Source organism: Cannabis sativa, chromosome 9 (assembly GCF_029168945.1).
Source record: "Cannabis sativa cultivar Pink pepper isolate KNU-18-1 chromosome 9, ASM2916894v1, whole genome shotgun sequence".
NCBI classification, from domain to species: domain Eukaryota; kingdom Viridiplantae; phylum Streptophyta; class Magnoliopsida; order Rosales; family Cannabaceae; genus Cannabis; species Cannabis sativa.
This window is the reverse complement of record NC_083609.1, coordinates 8,260,080-8,287,627: the sequence shown is the minus strand read 5'-3', so window position 1 is coordinate 8,287,627 and position 27,548 is coordinate 8,260,080. Positions and strand designations below refer to the sequence as shown.

Genomic DNA, 27,548 nt, shown 5'->3' with positions numbered 1-27,548 from the left:
TTTTCCAGTGACGATGTCTGTTCGATGATTTTTTCGGTGATATTTGTTATTAGAAATTTATCAACTTTATTTATGGTCTTTTGTTTGGTTTCTTATATTTTAAATTTTATTTATTTTTTAATCTCATATTTTTTTATATTATATTTTATGCTATATCAAAGTAAACTTTAAATTTTTTTTCTCATATCTATGAAAATCCTTAAAATTTTACACTATCCATTGCAGATAATCTAAAGGTGTCGTATTAGGATTTCTCCAACGGGATACTAAAATTTCAAAAATAGTAGAGTTTAGACACAAAATTACTCTAATGAAACTTTAAATATTATCTTATATATGTGAGAGTTTATAGTGTTCCACTAAAAATAATAGTACATTATAGACTATACTAAATTTTTTTTTTTTTTGAAGGAACTAATTTTTTTTTAATTTTTAATATTAAAATAATGTATTTTTAATTAAATTTTATTATATATATTAGAGCATCACCAACGACACGGAAAATACTTTGTTTGGTGTTGAATTCTTATCCAAGGAGGCTTCATATATATCTTGAATTTGCAGTGAATGCTACACTCCACGGTATAGATACCGTGTATTGTAGCACACGACATACATATATTTTTATATATATATTTAATTAATGTATATATATTTATATTTATATTATTAATTGTATTTATAAAATTATAATACTTTTTTTTAAAAGTAGTGCACTGATGTACTTCTACTTATTTCAGCATTCAAGAGATTTTTTAGTCTATTTTTTTTATGGTCGTGTACATTATAATTATTTAAGACAACCTGTATATTTTTGAAAAATTCAAAAAAATTTAACCCGCCAAAAATAAAATTCAAACTGTCTATTGAATGTGTGACTCTTTTATTTGGAAGGGTGCATTTAGTTAATTGTGGTAATTTTAGTTAATTAATATAATATTATTTTTTTATTTTATTAAAAAAATATTATAATAATGAGGAATATTTTTTTGGTGTAATTTTCGGTGTTGTGGTTAGAGTAAAAATAGTTTTTGACATCAAATTTGGTGATACTAGGACACCAAATTTGATGTGCTCCTTGGAGATGCTCGTATAGTGTGAGATAGTTTAATAAAATAATATAATAATAAGAAGTATTTTTTTAGTGTAAATTTTAATATTTTGGTTAAAATAAAAAAAAATTAACATGAAAATTATACTCATTTAATATTAATTGTTTTAGATACAATATTTTCTCTCTTCTTCTTCTTCCTCCTTCTGACCCGAAACAAAGCTAGGGTTCTATAGGTTTTTCCTCTCTTCTCTTATTCTCACTTGCCGCCGAAATTTAGGATTCTTATAACAACAAAAATTGGTAAGTTAATGATTGGATTCCGAGAAGTCTTAAACACAGAGAAAGATTTTAAGGTTTATCGTTTGGGTATTATTAATAAAATAGTGAGATTGTTCCTATTGTGATTGACCTAAAGTATAAATTGTAAGTCATGGTGTCTTGTCTTTTGACAAGCAAAGTTTGTATTGGTTTTCACTGATCTGCTAGCCCTTGTTTTCAGGTTTCAATGCTCTGTTTTTTTTTTTCTTCTTTTGGTTCTTTGGCAGTGGTACAATGGCACTAGACATGGCTGAAGCTTTAGCCATTAAAGAGGCGTTAAGTTGGATCAAGGATAATGAATAGCATAATATTGAACTCGAGTCCGATTGTCTCTCAATTGTCCAAGTTATTTGAAGTAACATCACCATGATTTCGCCTCTTGGGGGAGTGGTGATGGACTGTCGAAAGCTTCCTATCTATTTTAAACAATGTTTCTTTGTTTTTTGTAAACGATATAACTGTTAAGTCTGACAGTTAGTTTAGTTAGTTACAAATTAGTTATGCAAGTAGTTTTCTGTTATTTTCCTTCTGTATTTTACTTCATAACAGTATAAATAAATGGTCTCGAGCTAACCACTTTGGTTAAGCTTGTCTCGGTAATCTGTTGTGTTAAAGGCTATGCCACTTGCTCTGCTATATGCTCTGTGTTTTTCTTTCACCTTCACCATTGTTAAAGCTTACATGGTATCAATCGCCATTGACTAGCGTCACTAATGGCCTCCACTGCAAACAATTCTGGTATTCCCACTGATCCAACACCACCCGCTGTCGTAACTCAAGCCACTTGCTCTGCTATATGCTCTGTGTTTTCCTTCCACTTCATTTACTACAGATCCCAATATATCACATACTAATACTTTTGTGGTTGATCCTATTGATGCTACATCTATCTCCACTACTGCCTCACCCGTGATCAACAATGAGTCATCATCCACTCATACAGCACAGCCAGCTGCCTCTCCACTTGTCCCCAACTCATCACCCCACATTCCACCACCTGTTTCCATCTCACCAAATACAATACCATCAAACCATATACCACCTTCATCCACTATTCTTGAACCTATAACCTCAAATAATCCTACCACAACAGTCACCCGAACTCATCCTATGAGAACTCGATCTCAAAGTGGAATCAGAAAACCCAAATCCTATCTTGCCACTAAACATCCTCTCCCTGAATCTCTTCTACCAACTGAACCAAAATCTCTAAAGTCTGCCCTCAATAACCCAAAATGGCTAGCTGCAATGAATTCAGAATTTCAAGCTCTCAAAAAGCAAAGAACCTAGACACTTGATCCCTATGAAAAGCATATGCAAGTCATTACCAACAAATGGATCCACAGAATTAAGCTCAACAAAGATGGTTCTTTGAATAAATTTAAGTCTCGGATGGTTGCAAGGGGCTTTCTTCAAACACCTGGGATCGACTACGAAGATACCTTTAGTCCTGTAGTAAAGCCAGTAACAGTCAGAATTGTGTTGTCTCTAACAGTCAATGCCAAGTGGTCTGTCAAGCAACTCGACGTGAGTAATGCCTTTCTAAATGGAGATCTAAATGAAGTGATACATATGCAGCAACCACCAGGCTTTGTTGACACATCCAACCCTACTCATGTGTGCCTTTTACACAAAGCCATTTATGGCTTCAAACAGGCCCCTAGGGCTTGGAATGAGAAGCTTAGACAGACACTGTTACATTGGGGTTTTCATGGCTCAAAATCTGATTCCTCTCTCTTTATTCATGGCTCTGGTGATACATTAGTGTATCTTTTGGTATATGTGGACGATATACTTATCACAGGTCCAAATGCAGATCTCATCAACACCTTCATCTCAGAATTGAACACTGCATTCTCATTAAAAGATTTGGGGGAAGTACACTATTTCTTAGGGGAATTTTGATTTTATATACTTAAAAAATTAAAAAATTTTATTATTATACCAAAAACTTAAACCATAAAAAAACTATACCTTTTTTTTCAAAACTCCAAAAATACCCCCTCACAATTCTCTCTCTCTCTGCATCATCTCTCTCTCTCTCTCTCTCTCTCTCTCTCTCTCTCTCTCTCTCTCTCTCTCTCTCTCTCTCTCTCTCTCTCTCTCTCTCTCTCTCTCTCTCTCTCTCTATCTCACATCCCAACCGCCCACCCTCACCACCACCTCCAGGCTCTCAGGCCTCACCGCCACCTCCGATCACCCGCACCAACACCCCGACCCAGCCCCACTCTCTCGGACCGCCCAAAAATTGCACCCCGAAAACCCACTCTCTCTTCCTCTCTCTCTGAAATCGCAGAAAAAAAAATTGCTCTAGGTCCGATGGTCGGACCATGGGTCCGATTATTTATTTATTTATTTATTTTTTGCATTTTTAGAGAGAAAAATTGTCCCAGGTCCGATGGTCGGACCATGGGTCCGATTGGTCGGACCCCATCGGACCCATGGTCCGACCATCGGACCTGGAGCAATTTTTTTTTCTGCGATTTCAGAGAGAGAGGAAGAGAGAGTGGGTTTTCGGGGTGCGACTTTTGGGCGGTTCGAGAGAGTGGGGCTGGGTCGGGGTGTTGGTGCGGGTGGTCGGAGGTGGCGGTGAGGGTCGGAGGTCGGAGGATGGAGGTCGGAGGTGGTGGTGAGGGTGGGCGGTTGGGGTGAGAGAGAGAGAGAGAGAGAGAGAGAGAGAGAGAGAGAGAGAGAGAGAGAGAGAGAGAGAGAGAGAGAGAGAGAGAGAGAGAGAGAGAGAGAGAGAGAGAGAGAGAGAGAGAGAGAGAGAGAGAGAGAGAGAGATGATGCAGAGAGAGAGAATTGTGAGGGGGGTATTTTTGGGGTTTTGAAAAAAAAGGTATAGTTTTTTTAGGGTTTAAATTTTTGGTTTAATAATAAAATTTTTTAATTTTTTAAGTATATAAAATCAAATTTCCCTTTCTTAGGGGTTGAAATCTATCGAGATAACACTCGGGTATGTATCTTAGTCAGAGCAAGTACATCACGGATATACTCTGTAAAGTTCAAATGGAAAGAGCAAAGGTGTGTCCCAATCCTACTAGTTCCACTTCCAAACTGAGCTTACTTGATGGGGAACCTTTTGACAACATCACATTGTACAGGAGTACATTAGGAGCTCTACAATACCTTAGCTTAACTCGACCCGATGTAGCCTACATTACCAATAAACTCAGCCAATTCCTTCATGCTCCCACTGTTAAACACTGGGAGGCATGCAAGAGACTACTTCATTACTTAAAAGGTACACTAACAGATGGATTGTGGCTCAAACCAACAGATACTTTTCACCTATAAGGCTACACGAATGCAGACTGGGCAAGCTGCATCGATGACAGGAGGTCCACAGGAGGCTATCTAATGTTTTTGGGCAACAATTTAGTATCCTGGTCCGCAAAAAAACAACAAGTTGTTGCTAGATCAAGTACAGAAAGCGAGTTTCGAGCCCTTGCTAATGCTGCTGCTGAGGTTAAATGGATCACATCTCTCCTGTCTGAATTACAAGTACCACTCTCACAGGCTCCTATTCTATGGATTGACAATCAAAGTGCTGCAGCTCTTGCAGCAAATCCTGTGTTTCATGCAAGATGTAAACACATTGAGATAGATCTCCATTTTCTTCGAGACCAAATCCTTGCCAAGCAACTTTCAGTTCGCTATGTTCCTTCATTAGATCAAGCTGCAGATATACTAACTAAACCGCTCACTACAGATCGTTTTAACTACTTAAAAAGCAAACTTCAAATGGCTTCTTCACCATTTCGTTTGAGGGGGGATGTAAACGATATAACTGTTAAGTCTGACAGTTAGTTTAGTTAGTTACAAATTAGTTATGCAAGTAGTTTTCCGTTATTTTCCTTCTGTATTGTACTTCATAACAGTATAAATTAATGGTCTCGAGCTAACCCCTTTGATTAAGCTTTTCTTGGTAATCTGTTGTGTTAAAGGCTATGCCACTTGCTCTGCTATATGCTCTGTGTTTTTCTTTCACCTTCACCATTGTTAAAGCTTACATTTTTAATTAAACGATCTGCTAATATGACTGCGCACAGCTTTGCTAGAGCGTTACATTCTTTTCCAAATTGAGTTTTCAGTGGGAGGGATGTTCCGGTTGAATTACAGTCTTGTTTTTTGGCTGATTTAACAAATTAATAAAATTTCAATTTACATTCAAAATAATACTAAATTTAAGTTACCCAGTAATTAAATATTAAATCTTAAATAAATTAATTTAATAATTATTATAAAATATCACCTAAATCAAAATTTCAACATAGCTAGCTAGTTGTTCTAACATTGCACACTAGATTTTTGCTAACATACACCTTCACAAACTTAACAGTTCAAATTGTCAAATGTTGACCTTTCTAGTCAGTGTTGTGTGGGTAGGTGTGTTGTTGGAACATGGGTTTTCTTTTCAATTTTTATCTTTTTTTATTTGTTTTCTCTTTCTGACTTATGTTTTCAGACAAACCCACCCATGCACATATTGAATCTTGTTCCTATCTCATTTCTTTAAAGAAAAAGGTAAAAAAAACCATTTTTGGTGACCATTTCCCGAGTCACAGTCAGAGACACATCTTATTTGGACAAATCCTTGGGGTTTCGTATGGTTGAATGAATATGTGGTTAATCACAACATTCTATTACCATTTTTTTACGCAATCTCTCCTTCCAAAAATATATTAAAGATTAATTAGGATTTTTACTTCTTAAATTTTGACATGTATCAAATCATACTTCTTGAATTTTTAAGGTCGTTCAAAATATCTCATAAACTATTGAAATTGTTAGATTTAAGGATTTTTGTCTGATTTTAGTAAAAAAAACTTAACATGGATAAAAATTTAGAGAACATAATTTAGTATATGTTAAAATTCGAAGAGCATAGATTAGTACACATATAATTACTGAAATAGTAAAATTAAATAAAATTAAACAAAAATCCTTAACTCTAACAATCTCAATAGTTTAGGGACATAAAAGTTCAAAGGGCATGATTTGATACATGTTAAAATTTAAAGGATAAAAATCCTAATTAACCTATATTGAAATGTTTATTAATTTTTAATTTTTTATAATAATTTACCACATTCACAACAATAATATAAATTTGAAACGTTCAGCAAAAAAAAAAACATAAATTTGAAACAATTTTTATGCGTGTTAGGATGTGTGTGAAGTCATGAGATTGAATCTCACATATGTAATGGGAAATTTGAATTTATATGCTTAAATAATTAAAAAAATTTATTATTATACCAAAAATTTACACTATAAAAAAACTATACTTTTTTTTTCAAAACCCCAAAAATACCCCCCTCACAATTCTCTCTCTCTCTCTCTGCATCATCTCTCTCTCTCTCTCTCTCTATCTCTCTCAGCCAACTCTCTCTCTCTCTCTCTCTCAACTCACAGTCGACCCCAACGCCACCCGAACCCAAACCCCATCCCCATCGGACCCAAACGCCACCCACTCTCGGACCCAAACGCCACCCACTCTCGGACCGAAACCAACTCTTTCTTCCTCTCTCTCTCGAATCTAAAAAAAAAAGTTTCGTAGGCGATGGTCGGACCTTGGGGTCAGATGGGGTCCGACCAATCGGACCCCAAGGTCCGACCATCGGACCTTTCTCTTCCTCTCTCTCAAATCGCAAAGGAAAAAAAAAGTTTCACAGCCTGGTCGGACCTTGGTGTCCGATGGGGTCCGACCAATCGGACCCATCGGACCCCAAGGTCCGATGGTCGGACCTTTCTCCTCCTCTCTCTCTCAAATCGCAGAAAGAAAAAAAAAAGTTTCACAGCCTGGTCGGACCTTGGGGTCCGATGGGGTCCGACCAATCGGACCCATCGGACCCCAAGGTCCGACCATCGGACCTCTTTCTTCATCTCTCTGAAATCTGAAGAAAAAAAAAAGAAAAAAAGAAAAGTCCCACAGCCGAAGGTTTCGTGGGTGGCGTTTGGGTCCGAGAGTGGGTGGCGTTTGGGTCCGAGAGTGGGTGGCGTTTGGGTCCGATGGGGATGGGGTTTGGGTTCGGGTGGCGTTGGGGTCGACTGTGAGTTGAGAGAGAGAGAGAGTTGGCTGAGAGAGATAGAGAGAGAGAGAGAGATGATGCAGAGAGAGAGAATTGTGAGGGGGGTATTTTTGGGGTTTTGAAAAATAAAAGTATAGTTTTTTTATAGTGTAAATTTTTGGTATAATAATAAAATTTTTTAATTATTTAAGCATATAAATTCAAATTTTCAAAAATATAATATAAAAACGCTTCAATAAAAAAAACTTTCATAGCATTCATTATTATTTGTTATTTTAGTTTTTTTTTTGTTGTAACACCAAAAAAAAAATTAAAGAAAATATTCCCACATATATTATTAAGTGCAAATGTTGTACAAAAAATATAATAGAAGATTGTAGGACTCTTCACAATTTATAGTTTCTGTACTCAATAATTTATATTTTATTTTTTTTTATTTTACCTCACACATTTATATTATACTATATATTTATATTATTTTTTTAAAAATATTTTTCTATATTATTTAAAAATTATTTTCTTTCTTTTAAAAAATATTATAATATTACACACATTTTAAAATGATTTTAAAAAATAATATAATATTAGGTGATTCTGCAATGCACTCTCTAAAAAAAGTGTACTGATACACCTTCACCCATTTTGACATCTAAAAAAAATTTAATCTAATTTTTTTTATATTCGTTTACGTTATAATTATTTAAGATATTTTATAAAACTTTGAGAAAGTCAAAATAATTTACAATATAGAAAGTAGTGTTCAAACAATCTATTTTACACGTGTATAAAATAAAATAATCACGCGTGTAACACATTTTTTGAACCCTATTTTTGGCGTGTTAAATTTTTCTAAATTTCTTAAAATTTTACAGGATGTCTTAAATAACTATAACTTATATAAATGTAAAAAAAAAATTAACTAAAAAATTATTTTAAATGTTAAAATAAATAAATGTACATTAATACATCTATTTAAATGCATTATCAAATTTTTCTATAATATTTATAGATGAATAAATAGTGATAGTTAAACTATTAACTCATTTAATAGACTTTTCACTGTTTTTCACTTTTTAGTTAATTTTTTTTTAACTATTAGCTATTTTATTTTTACCTTTTTTTTTCTGATAATAATAATAAATAATAATTAATCTATCATCGTCACCATTTTCAGAGTGAGTCACAGGCAGAGACAGAGAGACAAACACCTCTCTCTTGTTTTGGTTTTGGACAGTTCCTTTGGGTTTCGTGTTCTTCATTCTTTTCCTCTTATTGCTCTGTTCTTCACTTCTGAAATCTCTCTCTGCTCATGTGTACCAAACTTGTATCCTTTCCTTTTCTTTATTATTATTATTATTATTTCTTTTTTTCTTTTATTATCTTTACAACCCTTTTTCTCAAGTATTGTGTTCCTTTTCTAACTCTGTTTTTTTATCAAAGAAAAGGTCTCAAACTTTGTAATAAAATACTGGTTTTGCTTTAGGGTTTTCCTTTTCCTTCTTGATGCTGATGGGTTTTCTTGAAAAGTAACATTTCTTCTTCAGGAATTTGTTCTTGCCTTTGAGAAAATTTTCCCGGAAAGCTTTTCTCTTTGTGAGTATAAATAAGTGTTCTTTAGTATCTAATATCGTTTGGTTGATTTTCTTTTTAGGGTTTTGATTGCTACTTACCCTGACCTTAATTTCTGTTGTGTAACACATGGTTTTCGCTTCCAAATTTAGCTCCAGTGTTGAATTTCAGGAATACCCATCTCACATTTTTTAGCCAATTATGCTTTGTGTCTCCTAGGCATTTGTTCAAACACTTTGGCTGCACTTAAATTGCTCCTGTTAAAGAAACGTTCATCACTTTCTTCGTCTTACTCCTTGAACCTGAACATGGGTTGTATCCATGGCAAGTGTTGCAGTCGCTACCCTTCATCTTCTAACGACGATCCTAGAGACTTCACGGAAGCTGATCCTTACAGTGTTCAGAGAAAACATATGCTTGCAGAGAGATCATTGGAGACTGTTCTTGTTCCTTCTCGTAACTTCCATTTAGAGTACTCTGCTCTCACTCAACGAGGCTATTACCCAGACTCACTCGATAAAGAAAATCAAGACTGTTACTCCATTAAAACGCAGCTTCAAGGTGACCCAAATGTCCATTTCCTTGGTGTATTTGATGGGCACGGTCAATTTGGTGCTCAGTGCTCCAATTTCGTTAAAGACAAGGTAGTCGAATTACTATCAGACGACCCAGCATTGCTTGATGATCCTGAAAAAGCTTTTAATTTGGCTTTTGAAACGACCAACTACGAGTTACACAACAACAACGATATAGACGATTCAATGAGTGGTACCACGGCGATTACCGTGCTCGTCGTAGGTGACACCCTTTTCGTCGCCAATGTGGGTGATTCGAGAGCTGTTATTGCTGTTAAAGACGGGAATCAAATTGTTGCCGAGGACCTGTCTCGTGATCAGACTCCATTTAGGAGAGACGAGTATGAAAGAGTGAAGCTCTGTGGAGCGAGGGTTCTGAGTGTTGACCAAGTGGAAGGGCTTAAGGATCCTGATATTCAGAGTTGGGGCAATGAAGAGAGCGAAGGTGGTGATCCTCCTAGGCTTTGGGTTCAGAATGGAATGTATCCCGGGACTGCATTTACAAGGAGTGTGGGAGATAGTACGGCAGAGAGAATTGGTGTTGTAGCTGATCCAGAGGTGTCAAAGGTTCAGCTAACACCAAATCATCTCTTCTTTATTGTTGCAAGTGATGGAGTATTCGAGTTCCTTTCAAGTCAAGCTGTTGTAAACATGGTACATGCCGAATTCCCTACTTTGTTTTAATCCATTATAATCTGTGATCACCCAATTGGTTTTTCTGTTCAATTAAAGATCACCCTTCTTAGACACCCACATATAGCATTGCTATAGTTTCCTCTGGTCCCCAAATATTGCAGGGTCAGGCAGAGAGCTTGTTTCAAAACCAAGATCTAAAGAATAGATGTAACTGCACTAGGAAGCTTCTTATCAGTCGTACTTTAATTTATAATTTCCATTTGAATGTGGGGTTATACTGCATATCATATATAGGTTTTGATTTATGTATGGGTAAGGTCTTGAGATGAAATGTACTCGTTGAGTCATTTTATGTTGGGAGTTTAGCTATATTAGTCTGCAGGGATAATTTGACTCAATGATATCCATAGCTGAAGTTTCTTGCTTGAGCTTTGAACTCTGTTGTGTGCCTTTCTGTTCTGTGGGTATAGTCGCAATTACTCTTGTTCAACTATAAATATCTACTTGTTTCTCTCTTTTAAGTTTTAGTTTTACTCACGCATTCTTTGTTTAGGCGGCGAGATATACGGATCCTCGGGATGCTTGTGCTGCCATTGCTGGAGAGTCTTACAAGCTATGGTTGGAGCATGAAAGCCGGACAGATGACATCACAATCATCATTGTTCACATCAAAGGCTTGAATGTATGACCTTTGTAAATTTCATTTGGTCGCATATTTTAACGCCTTCTGTTTTTATTTGCCCAGGGTTGAGTTCACTTTGATTTGTTTGTATATTTCATTATAATGCTTTCTGGTACATGTTGCCTACAAATTCAGGGCTTCACTATGGGGTCTAATGCTATGAATTGGGTCTTGTTTAAATAATTTCTTTTTGAGAGGCATTTTTTGACCTCATATATATGTATGTAGTTTCATTTAAATCTGATTTAGTTGCCTTCTTCCCGCAAGATGGAAAGTGGCACAGTCTACAGATGAATTGAACAGTGATTTTTCTTTATCTAAATTATATATCTACATATTTAGCACGAACAGAACTAAAAATTGTGTAGTGATCACTCTAATTATCCATTAGTTACTTGTCTACCCCTTGAGTGAATTAACAAATTTATTATTTTAAAAAAACAAATAACCAGTTGTGAGAGCATTGTTATTCTGTCTCTTTCCATTTGCTGGATTGAATAGCTAATTCTTGTTCTGTTTGCTTTAGTCAGCAACTGGTTCTGCAGATGGATCAAGTGGGGTCAATGGTAGATCTGCATTAAGAAAAGGGAAAGGAACTTTGGAGATATCTGCTACCACAGGATCAGAAGTCTACCGTTCGGTAAGAAATGATTTCTCAGATCTACATTCCTGTCAGTATCATGTTTCAACGAATCGAAGTCCAGCCATTGTTGTTCCATCACCAACATGTCGAAGGCCCCTGGAAGTGGTGGGTCTCTTGAACTTTGTTTAGGCTTTTCTGTTTCTATATGTTTTCTATGACATGATGGTGGGCCTTTAAAAAACTGTATTATACAATGTATCTGACGGAGCTTTTGTTCTTTATCACCATATTTACAACAGTGACTCGCTTTAGAGGTGCATTCATGAAGCTGCTTCACATCTCCTTGGAAAATTAATTTAAGAGGTACCCTCCCTGCTCCATTTAAGTTTCCTTAAATATCTAATGCTGCTACCATGTACTGAAGAGTAAGATATACTGACTTGCCCTTTGGCCTGTGAACAGGATGTGGGTTAGACGTGCAGTTGAGCGGCGGTGAAAGTCAGTCAGACGGTTTTTCTACATACATAAATACATCTTCACTAATATCTAGTGCAGCGTTCCTAATGTTACTCATCACACGGTTTCTGACTATAGATATGGCCTCAAGGGGAACAAAATGGTCTCCTTTCAGCTATAGCATTTGTTCTACTAATTAATCTAAGCATGATGTAGATGAATGAAATGGAAATAAAATTTGGAGGCATTACTCATAAGGAAAGTTGTCATGGGAGGTGGTTGGATGATGATGATGATGATCCATGTAGTAGTTGTAGTAGAATGTACAAGTCATGTTGTTTGTTTTTACCACACTAAATTTCTGTAAGAAACAATGTACAAATTTCAAAACTTTGTTTGTGATTCCTTGGCATTCGTTTTCTTGACTAGTTTGCACTAATTACTTATAGTTTTTTGAGTGGTTTAGTTTGGTAATTTTACATGAGAAGCTAGTGGAAATTTACTTGGTTGGTTAATGACTTCCATATTGTCTTGTCTTGTCCCTTTTTTCAATGAAAGTGACAAAAGCCCAAGAGTCTTGAGAGGCCTACTTGTTCATACCTTATTAAAGCATCTTAAGCCCTCGTAGAAAAAGTTATCATTTTCTTTGAAGGTAGGAGCAAATTCATGTATATGAAATGAAATAAAATTTTAAGGGCATAGGGTTTTGCCCTCAAATGAATGGCAAGCTTTTGATCATCTAAATACCAAGCTGACAAGGCCATTTTCATCATATGAATAGATTATTAGAAAGAATTTCAGTGTAATAAAATAAAAAATTAAAAAAGATGAGTGGTGGTAAGTACAAGATGCAACTGTTTTCAATTGTTTTTCTACAGTTCTATTAAAGGTGAACAAAAATAGAAAAAGAGACTCCACAAAACTAATTAATTAGAAGAAAATATAGAGCTCTTACCAGCTTAACCCAAAAGCTCAAAAACTCAAACTCAAATTCTGTTTCAAAACCCAAACTAATTTTCACTCTTGCTCCTAACCTTATTCATTTTTCATGGATTCCCCACCCACCCAACCCTATTTCTTTCAATTCATCCGAATTGAAGCGTTTGTAGAGAGAAAGTTGCAGCTTCAAGCTTTCCATTATTAATGGATTTTCTTTCAAATACAAAAATACATTAAAATAATACAAGGAAAAATTATAGCCTGCTCTATTAGATTAGATTTGTGATTAATGGTATACATTTAGGTAGCGTTTGGTTGGAAGGAATGAAAATATAGAAATAAGAATAGAAATAGAATGAAATAAAATTTTAAAATGCATAAGGGTGTGTTTGGAATTAACTGTGTAATTACTAGGTATGGTAATTACTAGAGTGGCCATGAGAATTGGAGAGTGTAATTGGAACCCCTCAATTACTTCTAATTAGACAGTTACAGTGTAATAACATGGTCAGACAAACATGTCAAATTGTGTAATTACCTCCAATTACACACAAATCCAATTACATGGTGACTTTCCAAACGCACCCTAAAAGAAATTGACATGTTACATTGAATGATCTTTGCTTCCGTTTTAAAATAGAATAGTCATTCCACTAAAATGGTGAAAAGAGCATTCCAATATTTAAAATGTAACCAAACAAAGGAATAGAATGAAAATTATTTTCTTTCCATTTTATTACCTCCAACCAAACGCCAACCTAATTTGTTAAAACCTATACCCCACCAAATTATTCTAAAATTTAATATTAAAGTTTCTATATTATTACTGTATAATTATTCTAAAAACGTTGTTAGAGGGCGTCTATATAGTAGTTTACTCTTGTTTTTTACCGGTGCGATATTCTTTTCATGTGTAGCCTCCATATGAAGGCTTTTTTATTCTAATTCATCACAACAATGTTCTTTTTTCTTTTAATATGAAATAACAATTTTATTAAATTTAGCATTTGGAGCACAAGATACCTAAAAAGAGGTGTGCATAAATTATCCAATTCAATGACAACCGACTAATTCAATTACAATTGACCGCCAAACATTAGATATTTAATTGTGATCGGATCGAGTTGGATGTTATTTTTGAATATCCAATTAGATCAGATAAGATGTTGGATAGGGTATCCAAAAATCCAAAACATCCAACATCCAATCAGATCAGATGTTGGATTGGATCGGATGTCGAGTGTTATTTTATTCTTTTTTTTTTTAGATTGGATGGATCCAATCCAATCTAATACACACTGTATTTAAAATATTAGATGGATCTAATCCGATCCGATCCAAAAAATACTAGACCTAAAATATTAAATAAACTCAAATTAAATCAATAAATATATATGAAATACATCCAACAGATAGAACCGATCAAATCCAACATCCAATGGATATTGGATCAATTGGATGACTAGAAATTAATTGGATTGAATCAAATGATAAAATCTAACATCCAATATATGATTGGATCAAATCTGGAAAGGCCTAAAAATATTGGATGTGGTCCAATGAACACCCCTACCCAATAACATAGCTAGAGCATTAGCTACACAAATGCTACGATCAGAGTAATCCCGAGAAAGTCTAGAATGCTAGTCGGTTTGCTGATCGTTTAACAAAACGAATTTTAATATTAGACAAAGAAAGCAGTAAAGTTTTACAATCTTGAACAATGAAGCCAAAAATAGAACATAAAGTAGAGTGGCTCCAGATTGCTTGAATGGAGAGCAGGCTATCGAATTCAATCTAAACTTTCTACCAACCATTTTCTTCAATTTAACTTAAAGCTTTCTTGATGCCCATGACCTCAATAATTTCAGGAGCGAAAGAACCGTCACGGCAAGTAGCTTTGGCTTCAATAAGAGCACCTATGTTTGATCTCGCCAGTAGATCGTAGCTGAAAGCATGATCACTAAGAAATATGGCAACGTCGACATTAATCTTGATTGTGCCTACATCAGGTTTAGTCCAAAGCTCAGCTCTATCATCAGTGTTACCGAAGTAAAAGGATGATAAAGAGTTGTTATCTTGAGCTTTAATCCAATGACCAAGAATTAATGATGTCGAAGCTAAAACATGAGCTACAGTGAGAAATTTGTCTTTCCAAATACAGTAGAACCTCTATTTAAGAATACTCTATTCAAGAATAACCTCTAATTTGTTATAAAAAAATCAAGTCCCAATTTGCGCCAGTTATAAATAAGAATAACCTCTAAATTGTAATTAGTTATACATTTTTTAAGTCCCGTATTACCAAAGTATACCTCTATATAAGAATAATTACATCTTAATAAAATATATATATGTATTTTGTAAATTTATTTATGTAAAATTAATAATTTTATTTTAAATTATAATACATGTATGAATATTATATTTACTCTAAAATATTTCTATTATGATATAGTATTAATGATTATTTATTCTTATTATTGTTACGTTCAATTTTTTTTTTCTAGTGTAACTCTATTTAGTTATAACCTCTCAATTAGAATATAATTTATTTGGTCCCAAGTGTATTCTTGAATAGAGGTTCTACTGTAATAGAATTTCTTACTTTCCACAAAGACCAACAAACCATCACCACTTTACACACACGATTGTCATCAAGTTGTTAGAAAAGAGACTCTAACCAAACCCCGAAAGAGGCAGCAAGGGAAACTCCCACAGGAAGACTCGTACTATTCCAGTAAGAAGTAGCAAAAGGGCAAGACAATAAAATGTTAGAAGTAGATTCAGTAGAAGCATTACATACCAGAAAAATAGTAAGGACATCCATGTTTCGATTGGAGGTTTAGCCGAGTTGGAAGACAACCAGAAGCTACCCGCCGTAGATTTTTAACTTTTGGCGGGATTTTAAGTTGCCACAGCTGCTGCCAAAAGCCAGAGTTGTTATTGCCAATCCTTGGATCCTTGGATTTTTGAAGGAGGTAATAGGGTTGTACATAAAATTTTGTAAACCCGTCCAAATCAAACTGAGATAACTCGATGAAAAATACAAACTGAAAAATTCGACAAAAATATAATCCGCCAAATCTTTATATTAGGCACATTGAAAATAATACCAACCCGCTCAATTAATTCGAAATAACTCGACTAAGATTATAAAGTTTTTTTATATATAATCTATATGTAATATAATTTAAATACATATTTATAAAAAATTGAAAGTTTAAACTACTATATTTTCTTTCATGGTGGTTGATTTTATCTTTGAATTCAATCTATATGTTTGTCTCATTATCACAATTAACTAAAATATAATAATTGAATGTAAACAAAAATAAATATTAGGGCTTAGTTAGGCAGGTTGATTTTTTTTAATTGAGCGAGTTGCACTTAAATTTTTGTAACCCGATCTTTACGTTGGGGTTGAATAAAATGTAACGTAAACTAACCACAATGACCGACATACACTCCTAAGAATTTATATGCGCTTGGGTGCAAATTTCTTTTGGGAAAGGATGCGCATGGATGTCAAGCACTTTGTCCAAGCATGTATAACTTGTCAAACCATCAAATACACACCTTCCGCTCCCTATGGATTGTAACGGCCATTGGATATTCCGGAAAGGGTGTGGGAAGATCTTTCTATGGACTTCATTATGAGATTGCCCAACTCACACGGTGTGACCAACATTCTAGTAGTTGTAGATCGTTTTACAAAATACGCACATTTTAGTGCTCTCCCAAACCATTACTCTGCCACCAAGGTTGCTGAGTTTTTCTCTCATATGGTGATCAAACTCCACGGCATGCCTCGCACCATCATTTCTGATAGAGATCCTATTTTTACTAGTGTCTTTTGGAAAAAATTGTGCGTACTCATGGGCACCACATTAAAGATGAGCTCATCTTATCACCCCCAAACAGACGGCCAAACGGAAGTTACGAATCGCTATTTGGAGCAGTACCAACGAGCATTCAATTCGAAAAACCCAAAATAGTGGAGCAGATTTCTGTCTTGGGTCGAGTACCACTATAACACCAGCCATCACTCTGCCATAGGTCCCTTTCCAAGCTGTGTATGGGCGCATCCCACCTACGATTCTAGCTTACACTCGAGGCACCACTACAATCCAAGTCGTGGAAGACGATTTATTAAATCGGGATTCTATATTGCAGCAACTTAAACTAAATTTGTAGCAAGCACAGAATCGAATGAGCCAACAGGCTAATAAGAAGCGGAAGGACATCTCTTTTAAGCTCGATGACATGGTCCTTGTCAAACTACAACCATACCGACAAATTATAGTAGCTCATCGACTTAATACTAACTTTGTCGCCGTTATTTTGGATCCTTTGAAGTGATTGGAGAAGCGGGACATGTGGCCTATACACTAAAGTTACTTCTGAAAAGTCGAATTCATCCCACATTTCATGTGTTGCTACTCAAACCATTTCATGGCTCGTAACCAGTCAAGTGTTTCTTGCTATCTGAGCTGAGCATAGCCAACAAACCCATCATGTTTCGCTTGGCAATTTTGGCAGCTCGAAGGAACACAAACAACAACAAGACTAGTCGACAAGTGTTGGTTTAATGGTCCTTAAGCCCCCCGGAAGACGCCACTTGGGAAGATTTTGATGAGTTCATTACGATGTACAAACTAGCCAACCTTGAGGACAAGGTTGATTTCGGGGATGGGAGTAGTATTATGGAGGCCCCCATGAGATAGGCCCATTAGCACTTGACTCAAATGCTATACAAGACCACATGAAGACTTGGATGATTGAGAAGGCCCAAGACCAAGCTGCAACTTCAGCTTGTGGAACCAGCAGCAATGATGAAAAGAGAGAAGAGGTGAGCTGTAACCAGAAAAAGGATGTCATGGAACGTCTGCAAAGGAAGCAAGCCAAGCCGCACTGGTTCCGAGACTTTGTTCTACTGCTGTCACGCTGAATTCGTGTGAAGTTGTAGCTCTAATTTCTGTCATGATGTTTGCCTTTTTGAATTTGAGTATAAAAAGACTTGTAATAATTTTTGAAGTTTTGTTGAATGAAAAGAGCAATTGGATGTTTGGGAAATTGGCCGTATCTCGGAAAAAGCTCTGCACTAACACAAAAATATAATAAAAAGATTTCCCTATACACCACCAAAACTTAAAAATGTTTGCAACTACATTTAGCTAAACACTATTTTTTACGAGATTCTACTAGTTTAGCACTCTTATTAGCTTGAATTCGTTAATAATCATTAGCTATTGAAAAAATTATCGTAACACTTGCATTATGAAACAAATTGGACCAAAATTCTGCTTTTTGCTATTGATTATTGCCCTTTAAAAATTGGACATAACTCGAGTAATTCATACGTCCACGATAAAAATACAAAATTTTACAAAAAAATTAAAAATATACAGATAGCTTATCATCTATCATGTTTTGTAGTATGTTACATTTCTCTAGCAACTTACTCAAATTTTCAGCTTCTACATTCACTTTGTCAGTCTCCCGTGCTTCTCTAACGTTACTATCTGCAACAACCAGTCTATGATCCTGATCAAAACCTGAATTACCCTCCATGAAATCACTTATGTCGACAGGTTCTTGAACTTCACTATAAGCATTAATCTGAGTAGGAGGTTGATTAGCTCCCACTAGCTGTCCCTTGCTGATGAAAGGAAGGGGAACGCAACTAACTTCGATCATTTCATCCAGAGATGGCCGATTTACATAATACGATGAAAGTCTACTGCCTTCAAGCACCAGCTCGTCTAGATCACCAAAAGCTGGAAAGATATCAGGATGATCCAGAACATAAGCCAAAGAAAATGCACCATTGGAAATACCCATTAACCGCCAATTGAATATCCGCTTGAAGATCATAACCCAATCTGGAACAATTCGGTAGCATGAGCCATGCAACTCAAGCAGAGAACTTTGCAGCATTATGCTAGCCTCATTTATAGCCAGCCCAATACCCGATTCTGAAAGGTATCTAATAAGGCTCTTTCCAAATTCTTCTTTCTGGATCTTAATCTCCCTGTCTGTATTTGTACCTTTAGCCAAGTAAGACAGGTCGTCATGGAAAAGAGGAAGTTTGCAATTAAGTAATGCAGATATCAGTGGTTCAATTCTCTCCATTGAGCTCCACCCAATTTCAGGAGCACATTCCTCCACATATTTACGCTCATAACTGTACTCTTCCAGTAAAGCAATCTCAGGGGAAGGCCAGCTGGTATGATTTGCTTTCACGGCAGTTTCAATGTCCACAATTGACTTATCCAATGCTTCATTGAAGGCTATGACAAAGCTATTAGGATTTACTTCACGATCACTGATCCTGTCTAGTGCTTCCAAGGAAGGAATCAGGTGAGCAAGAACAAGTTCACGGGTTTTGATACAGTGAAGAACAACTTGTGGAGGTGATTCACTTGCCAGCCACTGTAGTCCTTTCCTTAATTGGTTATCACTGAGAAATCCATCTAAACATTCCATTTGCTCATTTTCAATAAGGGAAACAACGAGAAAGCTGCTTATTCGTGATTTGTCAATGTTGAGGAGGCCCAACTCATTTATTATTATGGAGGTAAGATCTGAGACTTCATCCTTGCATGATGAGTTACTTAAAATTAGTAGGGGCAAACAAGAACCTGAAGGTATCGAAGTTATAAGTTTATGAAGCTGAGCTTTTTGAAGATGCCAAGAGATGCTATCACATACAGGGAACAAAACAGCACTTGCACCAGAAACAGTCTCAATCAGATCATTAGAATTTGAATCCTTCACTACAGACAAGCAGCAAGTCAGATCCGTACGTGATTCACCAGAAACCCACTTCTTCCAAATTGACAATCCAGGACATGAAACCAACAAATCATCATCATCATCTATTCTAGAAGGAATGAGTTTCGAGATCAACCATGGACTAGCTGAAGAATAGGCAGTTTGGCTCCCTTTTCTGACTTCAGCTTCTGGATTATTCTTTGGAGAACACACAATAATTTTCCAACAGATGCATTTGGCATCAGGATTTCTTCTGGTTAATATAGCAGCTATTTCTTCTGAAACATTAAGTCTTGACCATGATTCTTTATACTTGTTATATCTTTCCTTCAAAGCAAGATCAATGTCAAACACACCAGATACACTGGATGGCTACAAAAAGAAAAAAGAAAAAAAAGGGATGAAGACAAAAAAGAAGCACAGACGTCAAGGTTGAAAGAAACACGAGCTAGTTTATTTGACCGTTCAATAGATATATAGGGAAAGAGGGGAAATCATGTCAATGACTTTCTGGAATGCTACTATTATGCAAACTTATAATGGAAATACCAGTACACTGCACAATTTGGAAAAGCTTACATCTCTTTTCAATTGAACTGGTGGACCCAATGGTAATGAATCCAATGCTGTATGTGCAGCAGATTGCCTTTGTTCTCTCAACTCTCTCTTCCTTGATGTACGTCTTTTCCATAACCTAAACGGAGACATCCAGAAGCAGCAAAGCACATGGTTAGATAATAATTCTCAATGATCATTCAAAGACTAGAGTTTCCAGCACAAAATGGGAAAAAAAAGGTAAAAAGTGAAAAATTTACATATAAATAAAACCTTAGTAATAATTTGAGTTTCGCCTCAGCAACTTCATCTTGATAATCTTCTATAAGTTCCTCACTTTCATCTTCGTGGGGGACATCAAAAGGTTCTTCAACTTCCACTTTATTAACCAGGCTTCTTGGTACTGAATTCTCTTCAGCACATTTAAATGGAGCATCAAGATGTCTATCTTGTGAAGCTGTTTGTGAAGCAAGTTGCAGTGGCATTTGATTTGATGTGCCTACTCCTAGTGGTTCTTCTATTTGAAACAAATTTCTCTGTGCGGGAATATTTAGAGAAGCCTCATAATTTGATTTACTCTCATTACTGACTTTGCTAGGCAGGGGTTTAGGCATGGAGAAACCCCATAAAGGAGGATTGAAACCAACCACCTTAGACTCATCTTCACGTTGCACACTAACTACGGGTATTTCAGTCCTTAATTTTGTTTGTTTGTGTTTTTTATGGGGTGAAACAAGTTCAAAATCACACATTTCTTCATCAACTGCATGCTTAGGACTATGTACTGCAGCTGATGGAATATCATGAACAGGTCTTTCCCTTTCACCAATCCTAGAAACATTTAGTTTACTCTTGGTTGGCTCAGCTACCTGTACTTTTGGTGCTTTAGTAGGAGATACGACTTCAATAGAAGGCAACACATCCTCCATTATCAGATCTGATTTTTTCATATCAACAAGTTTAGAGCATCTGGTAGGATAGTCCTTATCACCATTGAGAAATGGTCCTTCCTTCACCATATATGGCTCATCAAAAACCTTTATAAGGAAGCCATGGTATTCTAAAAGGCTGTCCATGTCCTCTTCCTAGTTTCAAACACCATGAGATGTAATGTAAGACAAGTAGATATAGTTCCAATATCCAGTGCACGTAATAAAGATAATTTATATCAAATTAAATCAGAATAAGTACCTCCATTGCTAGCCACTTAGCAACATGCATTACAGGTAAACCTTGATTATTCTGGAGACCAGCATGTAGAGAAGCAAGTGCTTGTGCCCTTAACTGACCAAAATAATAAAAACAAGATTCTTTAGTACACTGTACTGTCATAACTGCATATGAATGGTTGCATATTCTCATAGATAGGTTGCAACATAAAAATTATGAGCATTAATTGATTACAAACATTATTTATTATGCAACACACCTAAAAATCCTGGCCATGGTCCTATAAAATGAACGGCGATCAATACCAAATGAAAAAGTAACCTATACCTTTGCAAAGTGAGCGTGCATTAGGCATGCTTGAAGGTAACTAGCTTTCCTGGCCAACCGAAAAAAGGCAATAAAATTTCCTGTTCTACAGGCCCTGGCAAAATAAAAAAATAAAGAGAAAAATCAATCATTAGAATAATGAATTTACGAAGACGATATAATCAAAGATACATTCAATGAGAAGGAACAACCTTGCCACATCACGTGCAAACAGCACCTCTTTTGTTTGTCTAATCTCCGGAGTCATCTTTGCAAGATCAAGTGAGAGCTCTGCTGGTTCAACCTAGTAGGAATTACTTATTTACATAAACAAAACGAAAACGAAACCTTTACAATTGAGCATCCGCTGCAGATGACTTACTATGTACCCAGGGTGCTTGTCTAGCTTGAGAAGTGCATAATAACCTCGAAATTCTTTTTCTGTGGGAATAGATATTCCTTTCTTTCTGTGATCATCATACATTTGAAACAATTCAACTGATGTTTTATTCATCTGTTCGATGTTGAGGTGTGCATCGAAACCCTCAGAGAAGCCTTCTCCCTTTGAGTACTCGCATAATTCATGCATGGCAATTACGTGAAGTCTTATCTGCAGCAAACCAAAACTAATGAGATACATCATATATATACACAGCTTATGAATAAAGTTATGTATATCAATAAGCATACCATTTAAAGTTTCACTAATATTTTTTTTCTCAAAGAAAAAGTACAATTGGAATATTAAACAAAGCATCAAATCTAAAATTCATTTTTTTAAAAAGAATTCATGAGAAGTTACTGCCACTTCGAAATATTGGCTTGTGATGAATGAAAGAAAGCCATGAGATTGAAAATACTGGTTTCCATAATCTCATTCTAACTTATCTGCCCACCTTCTATAGTTCAAAAAAAAAAGGTTTCTAGAGTCTCTTTGTGATGACAACTGAGCAAACAGCAATTAATTATCATACAAAAACAATATAGTGGCAAAACGTACCATTTGCTCCAGCATAGAAATAGCACCTTGATTAAAAATGTGCTGCATTCTCAAATCCATTCTAATTGCTCGCATCCTATCCCACAAGAAATTATACATGCCAAGAAACCTATCATTGTAAGGCTGATCAAGCAAATTTAACAAATACTCAATTGTGTCCTGCAGGACATGCATTGGTCTTATCAAATTTGCTTCCCTCTCAGCTGTCCTGTTATACTGCATAGAACAAAATAAAGAAAACAAGGTTAAAAAAATGCACTCATTAACAGGGCACGGGTTTAAAAATTTCCACTGAAACTCAACAGCCTATTTAATATCACTACCTTTTTAACAGCAAGATACTTGCTGGTTTGATTTCTATCCCCATCCACGCGTTCAAACCGGTCAAGATCCCCTTTCCTCTCTCTTTCTGCCCTTTCAGACTCTGAAACACAAATGATCACATTAAAAGATATGTATTGGAAATTCACAAATTCTAACATAGAATACAATAAATCATGCACAACTCAACTTAAAGAGTCAATCATAACGATATTTCATTAAAGAACTCATGACTTACCATTCAAAATACATACAAAACTCCCCAATTATTATATCAACCAAATGAATAAGATGAAACATAATTCATGCCCTCAAAGATGAAAGAAGCAAAAACTTAACCACACTTTTAGGAGACATACCTGGACACATATCAGTACATAAGCCAACAATAACACTAGAATGTCCAGAATTTTCATTCTCAGGTAAAGTACTGCCACCGGCAACATCTTCAGCCAATTCTGTAGAATGTTCTGGAGATAAATTGTTCCTTCCAACAAAAGATAGTTCATGTTGATTGGTTGAAACCTTTTTCTCTCCAGTATCATTACTGCTTTGCATTTTATCACCCAACTCAACCTTGAAACGGGCCAATCTCTTTGCCTTGGCTTGCATTTCTCTGCAAATTGTATCATAACTTCATATAACTTAACAAGGACATTAGAAATTGATAGACAGACTAAATCAAATCAAACAGAAAACAATACCGATCAGCATCTTCACTAGCATACATGCTTCCCTCCGTGGCTTCATCACTGGAATGTAAAGTAGGAGATCTTGATCTTTTCATAACCGGCAAGTTGGTGGGATTGGTTCCAGCAGCAGTAGCAGAATGAGTATTGTTTGCACGTGCCAATAACTTCCGAGGAGCTTGTGAATCATAAGTACTATAGTCAACATTTGAAATAGCACCATATGCAGGAGGAGATGAAGAAGGCCTGGAGTAGAAAGCACAAATAAGACAAATCAACTTTCCCAATTGCTTTTTATCCAAGTGCTTCAATGTTGCTAAGACAACTAAAATGGTTTATGTCATGTCAGACTGTCTGTCTATTAACATGTACAATGCAGTGAATTGTGCATTAACATCTTGTTTTAATTGATGCTGCTCTTATGAAGAGAAATTATATCTCAACAGGAATAAAAACAACCTTTAACTCTATTAATTGATATCTATCCAAACCCATATTCAGATTTCAGTGTGTAAGATGTCTGATCATAAATGTGTCCAACTTTATCTCACCCGGTGACCTCAAGAGTATAATAAGGCCGCTACTGGCAGAGGGAGAATATGTAAACTGAGGGGAGGGGGCAAATTGTAAAAACAATTAATTTAGGCTGGGCAAATTGATAATAATTATAAATAACCTTTTTTTGACATAATTAATTTATACAAAAATACATAAAAACAAAAAATTTAGGGAGGGCTATAGCCCTCCATACTCTCTAACTGACTCCATCAATGAAGGTCACCATCTTTTAACTCCATGACTAACAAAAATCCAGAACTCATATCCTTTCCAATAGCATGACTACCCTTGTTAACACAACATCCTACATATTTAGATCTCTAAATAATCTTAATGTAAAGAAAAATGAAGGTTTAAGTGTTGGATCACTGACAGAGGATAGAGCCATTCCGTTTACAGATTTTTGAAAACAAGGAATATAGCAGACATTCAATCAGACAGCAAGACATGAAAGAAAACATATTTCCCTCATACCACATAATAGTTTATATATTATGTATAGTTTACTTTACACAGCATCCTACCTTTTTGAATTATTTTGTGGAAAATGAGAATTTTCAGGAAGAACTTCATTGGCAAGCGGTGGAGAAGGGTATCTTATTCCATTTGTTACTTGAACATCATCAAATCGGCGTCTTTCAGAACCATACGAGCTCGTATAAGGTGACAGTGAAGACTGAGGTTGTACAGCCTGAAAATTGACTGGTGACTTGGGCTGGCCATCAAATGAATGGGAAAATGGAGCAGGCCTGTTTCATAAACAGCAGATATATTAAGGAAGCACAATGCTATACAGAAAATATGATCGGAGAACAATGAACCAAAGAAAGCACTAGAGGTACAGTGCCATCCACAAGGCAATCATGCATCTTATGTTTATGATTATTTGACTGTACTAACCAGCCAGACAGGAAAAGCCTAATGTAAGCAGAGTTCAGAAATAAAAGAAACGGGCCTCAATTTCTCAAACATGATGCAGAGATTTCCATCAACCAGCAAAAGGATATGTTGCAAGTTGTGCCTCAGCATAAATATGTAAAAAACACTTTTTAACTCACCGTACAGGGGCTGTAGCTTGGGCGTAAGAAGGGCGAAAAACCTGAAGACTGCTTCTCGAAACCAACTCTGTCGAATTAGCTCTGGGAGGAATGAAGTGACTACTACACTCAACAGCAAGAAAACAAAATCTCTACAAAATTAAGTAATTGATAAAACTAGAGCAGAGAATAGCAGCCAAAAAGAAACTCACCGTACTGGTCCAGGTCCAGCAAAAGAAGGACGAAAGCCTTCACTGGAAACAGTGTTCCTAGAAGCCAATTCACAGTCGTTAAGTGCAAATTAATACATAATCAAAACAAAATTTAAAAGAACCAAAAAAAAAAAAAAAACATGTACCTTCTGGCCATAGCAGGTGAATTGGTTCTTCTAGAGTCTTGAGATCGAGAAACCTTGAAACTAACGCTAGTATCAGAATTATCGGAAGCAACAATGGAAGTGACCAAAGGTCTTTGGTTAAACTGGGCATCATTTTTCTGATAAAATGGTCTTTGCCCATCACCCCAAATGGGAGGAGGACCACGAGACTCTACTGGCCTAAAAAGAGAAAAGAAAACAACGAAATGTTCATCTAAAAAACAGTTCTTTTAAGGGAATTAAAAAGTGACAAAACAATCGATGGAGCTGAGAGAAAGAGATAGAGAACCTGGGAGATCGCATAGGAACAGGGTTGAAAATTGGTGGGGAAGGAGAAGGAGGCCGAACCACATTGCCAAAGAGTGGCGGAGACTTAGGCCCTCCCCCTCCGATTGCCGGCCCTGATTGCTTCCCAAATCCAGAGTAAGCCATTTTTCTTCTTCCTCCTCAAATTCTAGGGCATTGCTTTTCTTGTACTGGTATGAAAGAAGTGGTTTCTTCTTGTTCAACTGTGATTCAGTGAATGTATCTTTATTTATTTTTCAAAAACCAAGGAATAAATCAGGGAAGAAGAAGTCCGAAATCACTGATGATCAAAAAAATTGGGTCTTTGCGAAGTGCAACAACAAACCAAGTCGTTTTAAGAGTACGGCCTCTATTTTCTTTTCCTTTTTTTTTTTCTTTTTTTGAAACAAAGCTTTTATATATCTTACCTGTCTATTTAACTATTTAACTGGGCACTTAACAGTTTGTTGTGTACTTAACAGAATATACTAAAAAAAAACAAATAACTTTAACAGACCCCTTTCGTTAAGTAAACCCATTCTATTTAATTATTCATTGACCAAGATAACTATTCACAAGACACCCATTCACATTTCGCACAAGTCATAAATGAGAAAAAAAGACCATCATCTTCTCAATAGTGTACTGCCACCATTTCAGAGAAATTTTTTTATTGTTGATAGGAAACTACAACTGCCCCTGTCTCCTCTACCGAGAGCCCAATAATCTCTTCCGTTGTCACTCCCTTACTTTTCCATGCAATTATCATTCAATAGTTGTAAATTTGATACCAATAGTGTTATGAGAATGAACTTAATAGATGTAGTGGGAGATTGAAAGGAAGTTCTTTTAAAATTAAGAATTTAAGAGGAAGAAGATGAGTAGTTTTCCTTTTAATTTTCTCAGGTGTTGTTCCTCTTCTACAAAATGAGAAAAACATATCGACAACCCACATAAAACCTATTTTATATAATTATTACATATATTAAATTTCACCATCACCTAATCTACTACCACTGCCGAACATTTTGCTGCATTCGACTTTATCCCCATTTTTTTTAAAGTAACTTTATAATATGATGAGTATATATAAAATTAATAGTTATCTAAAATATATATAATTAATAGTAGAACAAAACCCATAATTCTAATCTGAACCATCAAAATCTACAAAATGATTGAAATAATACCTGTTTTTAATAATATATAATATAAATGATTGCTGAAGATGTTCTTTGTATACCTTTTTAGGCTAAGATTTTAGCAAAAAAAGAGAAAAAATGTAGTAAAATTGTAAATCAGGAATTTGATATTCTGTTTGAGAGAGAGAGAGAAAAAATCTTGGCGTGATAGGAGATTAAGGAAGGAACGACGAAGTGAGGGAGGAAGAATGATTGGAATAGGTAGGTTATCAAATCTTTCATTTAAAATTACTGGCATATTTTTGTTAGGTAATTCTAGAATGGGATATTTTTGTTAGGTAATTCTAGAATGGACTCTCTTAAAAGGAATGTACTGATATGTTTTCTATTTATTTCGGTACTGAGAAGAATTTTTTAGTCTAACTTTTTTTATATTCATGTAAGTTATAGCTATTTAAGATATCCTACAAAATTTTCAAAAATTT

At 35.5% G+C, this 27,548-nt stretch overlaps 2 protein-coding genes across 5 annotated transcripts; one reads left to right on the top strand and one right to left on the bottom strand.

Moving 5' to 3' along the window:
* The first annotated feature begins 8,569 nt into the window (after positions 1–8,569).
* Positions 8,570–12,333, top strand: LOC115722697 (probable protein phosphatase 2C 35). 3 transcript variants are annotated; one of them, XM_030651971.2, is made up of 6 exons: positions 8,570–9,000; positions 9,196–10,205; positions 10,741–10,869; positions 11,396–11,617; positions 11,752–11,815; positions 11,915–12,333. In XM_030651971.2, the coding sequence occupies exons 2-5, from the start codon at positions 9,285–9,287 to the stop codon at positions 11,752–11,754; spliced, it is 1,275 nt and encodes a 424-aa protein (XP_030507831.2). In that variant the 5' UTR covers positions 8,570–9,000; positions 9,196–9,284; the 3' UTR covers positions 11,755–11,815; positions 11,915–12,333. The 3 variants fall into 3 exon arrangements, with proteins under 3 accessions (XP_030507831.2, XP_060960099.1, XP_030507833.2); XM_061104116.1 differs by having other exon boundaries at positions 9,172–10,205; XM_030651973.2 differs by lacking the exons at positions 11,752–11,815; positions 11,915–12,333 and having other exon boundaries at positions 8,570–10,205; positions 11,400–11,614.
* A 5,804-nt stretch (positions 12,334–18,137) lies between these two features.
* LOC115722220 (SAC3 family protein B) lies at positions 18,138–26,312 on the bottom strand. Of its 2 annotated transcripts, none has more exons than XM_030651369.2 (16): positions 25,926–26,312; positions 25,619–25,816; positions 25,473–25,529; positions 25,282–25,362; positions 24,748–24,972; positions 23,681–23,911; positions 23,336–23,592; positions 22,979–23,079; positions 22,656–22,871; positions 22,038–22,265; positions 21,868–21,959; positions 21,677–21,770; positions 21,371–21,463; positions 20,453–21,264; positions 20,204–20,318; positions 18,138–19,996 (listed from the first exon to the last, which is right to left on the bottom strand). In XM_030651369.2, the coding sequence occupies exons 1-16, from the start codon at positions 26,066–26,068 to the stop codon at positions 18,245–18,247; spliced, it is 4,695 nt and encodes a 1,564-aa protein (XP_030507229.2). In that variant the 5' UTR covers positions 26,069–26,312; the 3' UTR covers positions 18,138–18,244. The 2 variants fall into 2 exon arrangements, with proteins under 2 accessions (XP_030507229.2, XP_030507228.2); XM_030651368.2 differs by having other exon boundaries at positions 25,282–25,383; positions 25,926–26,311.
* Between the last annotated feature and the right edge of the window lie 1,236 nt (positions 26,313–27,548).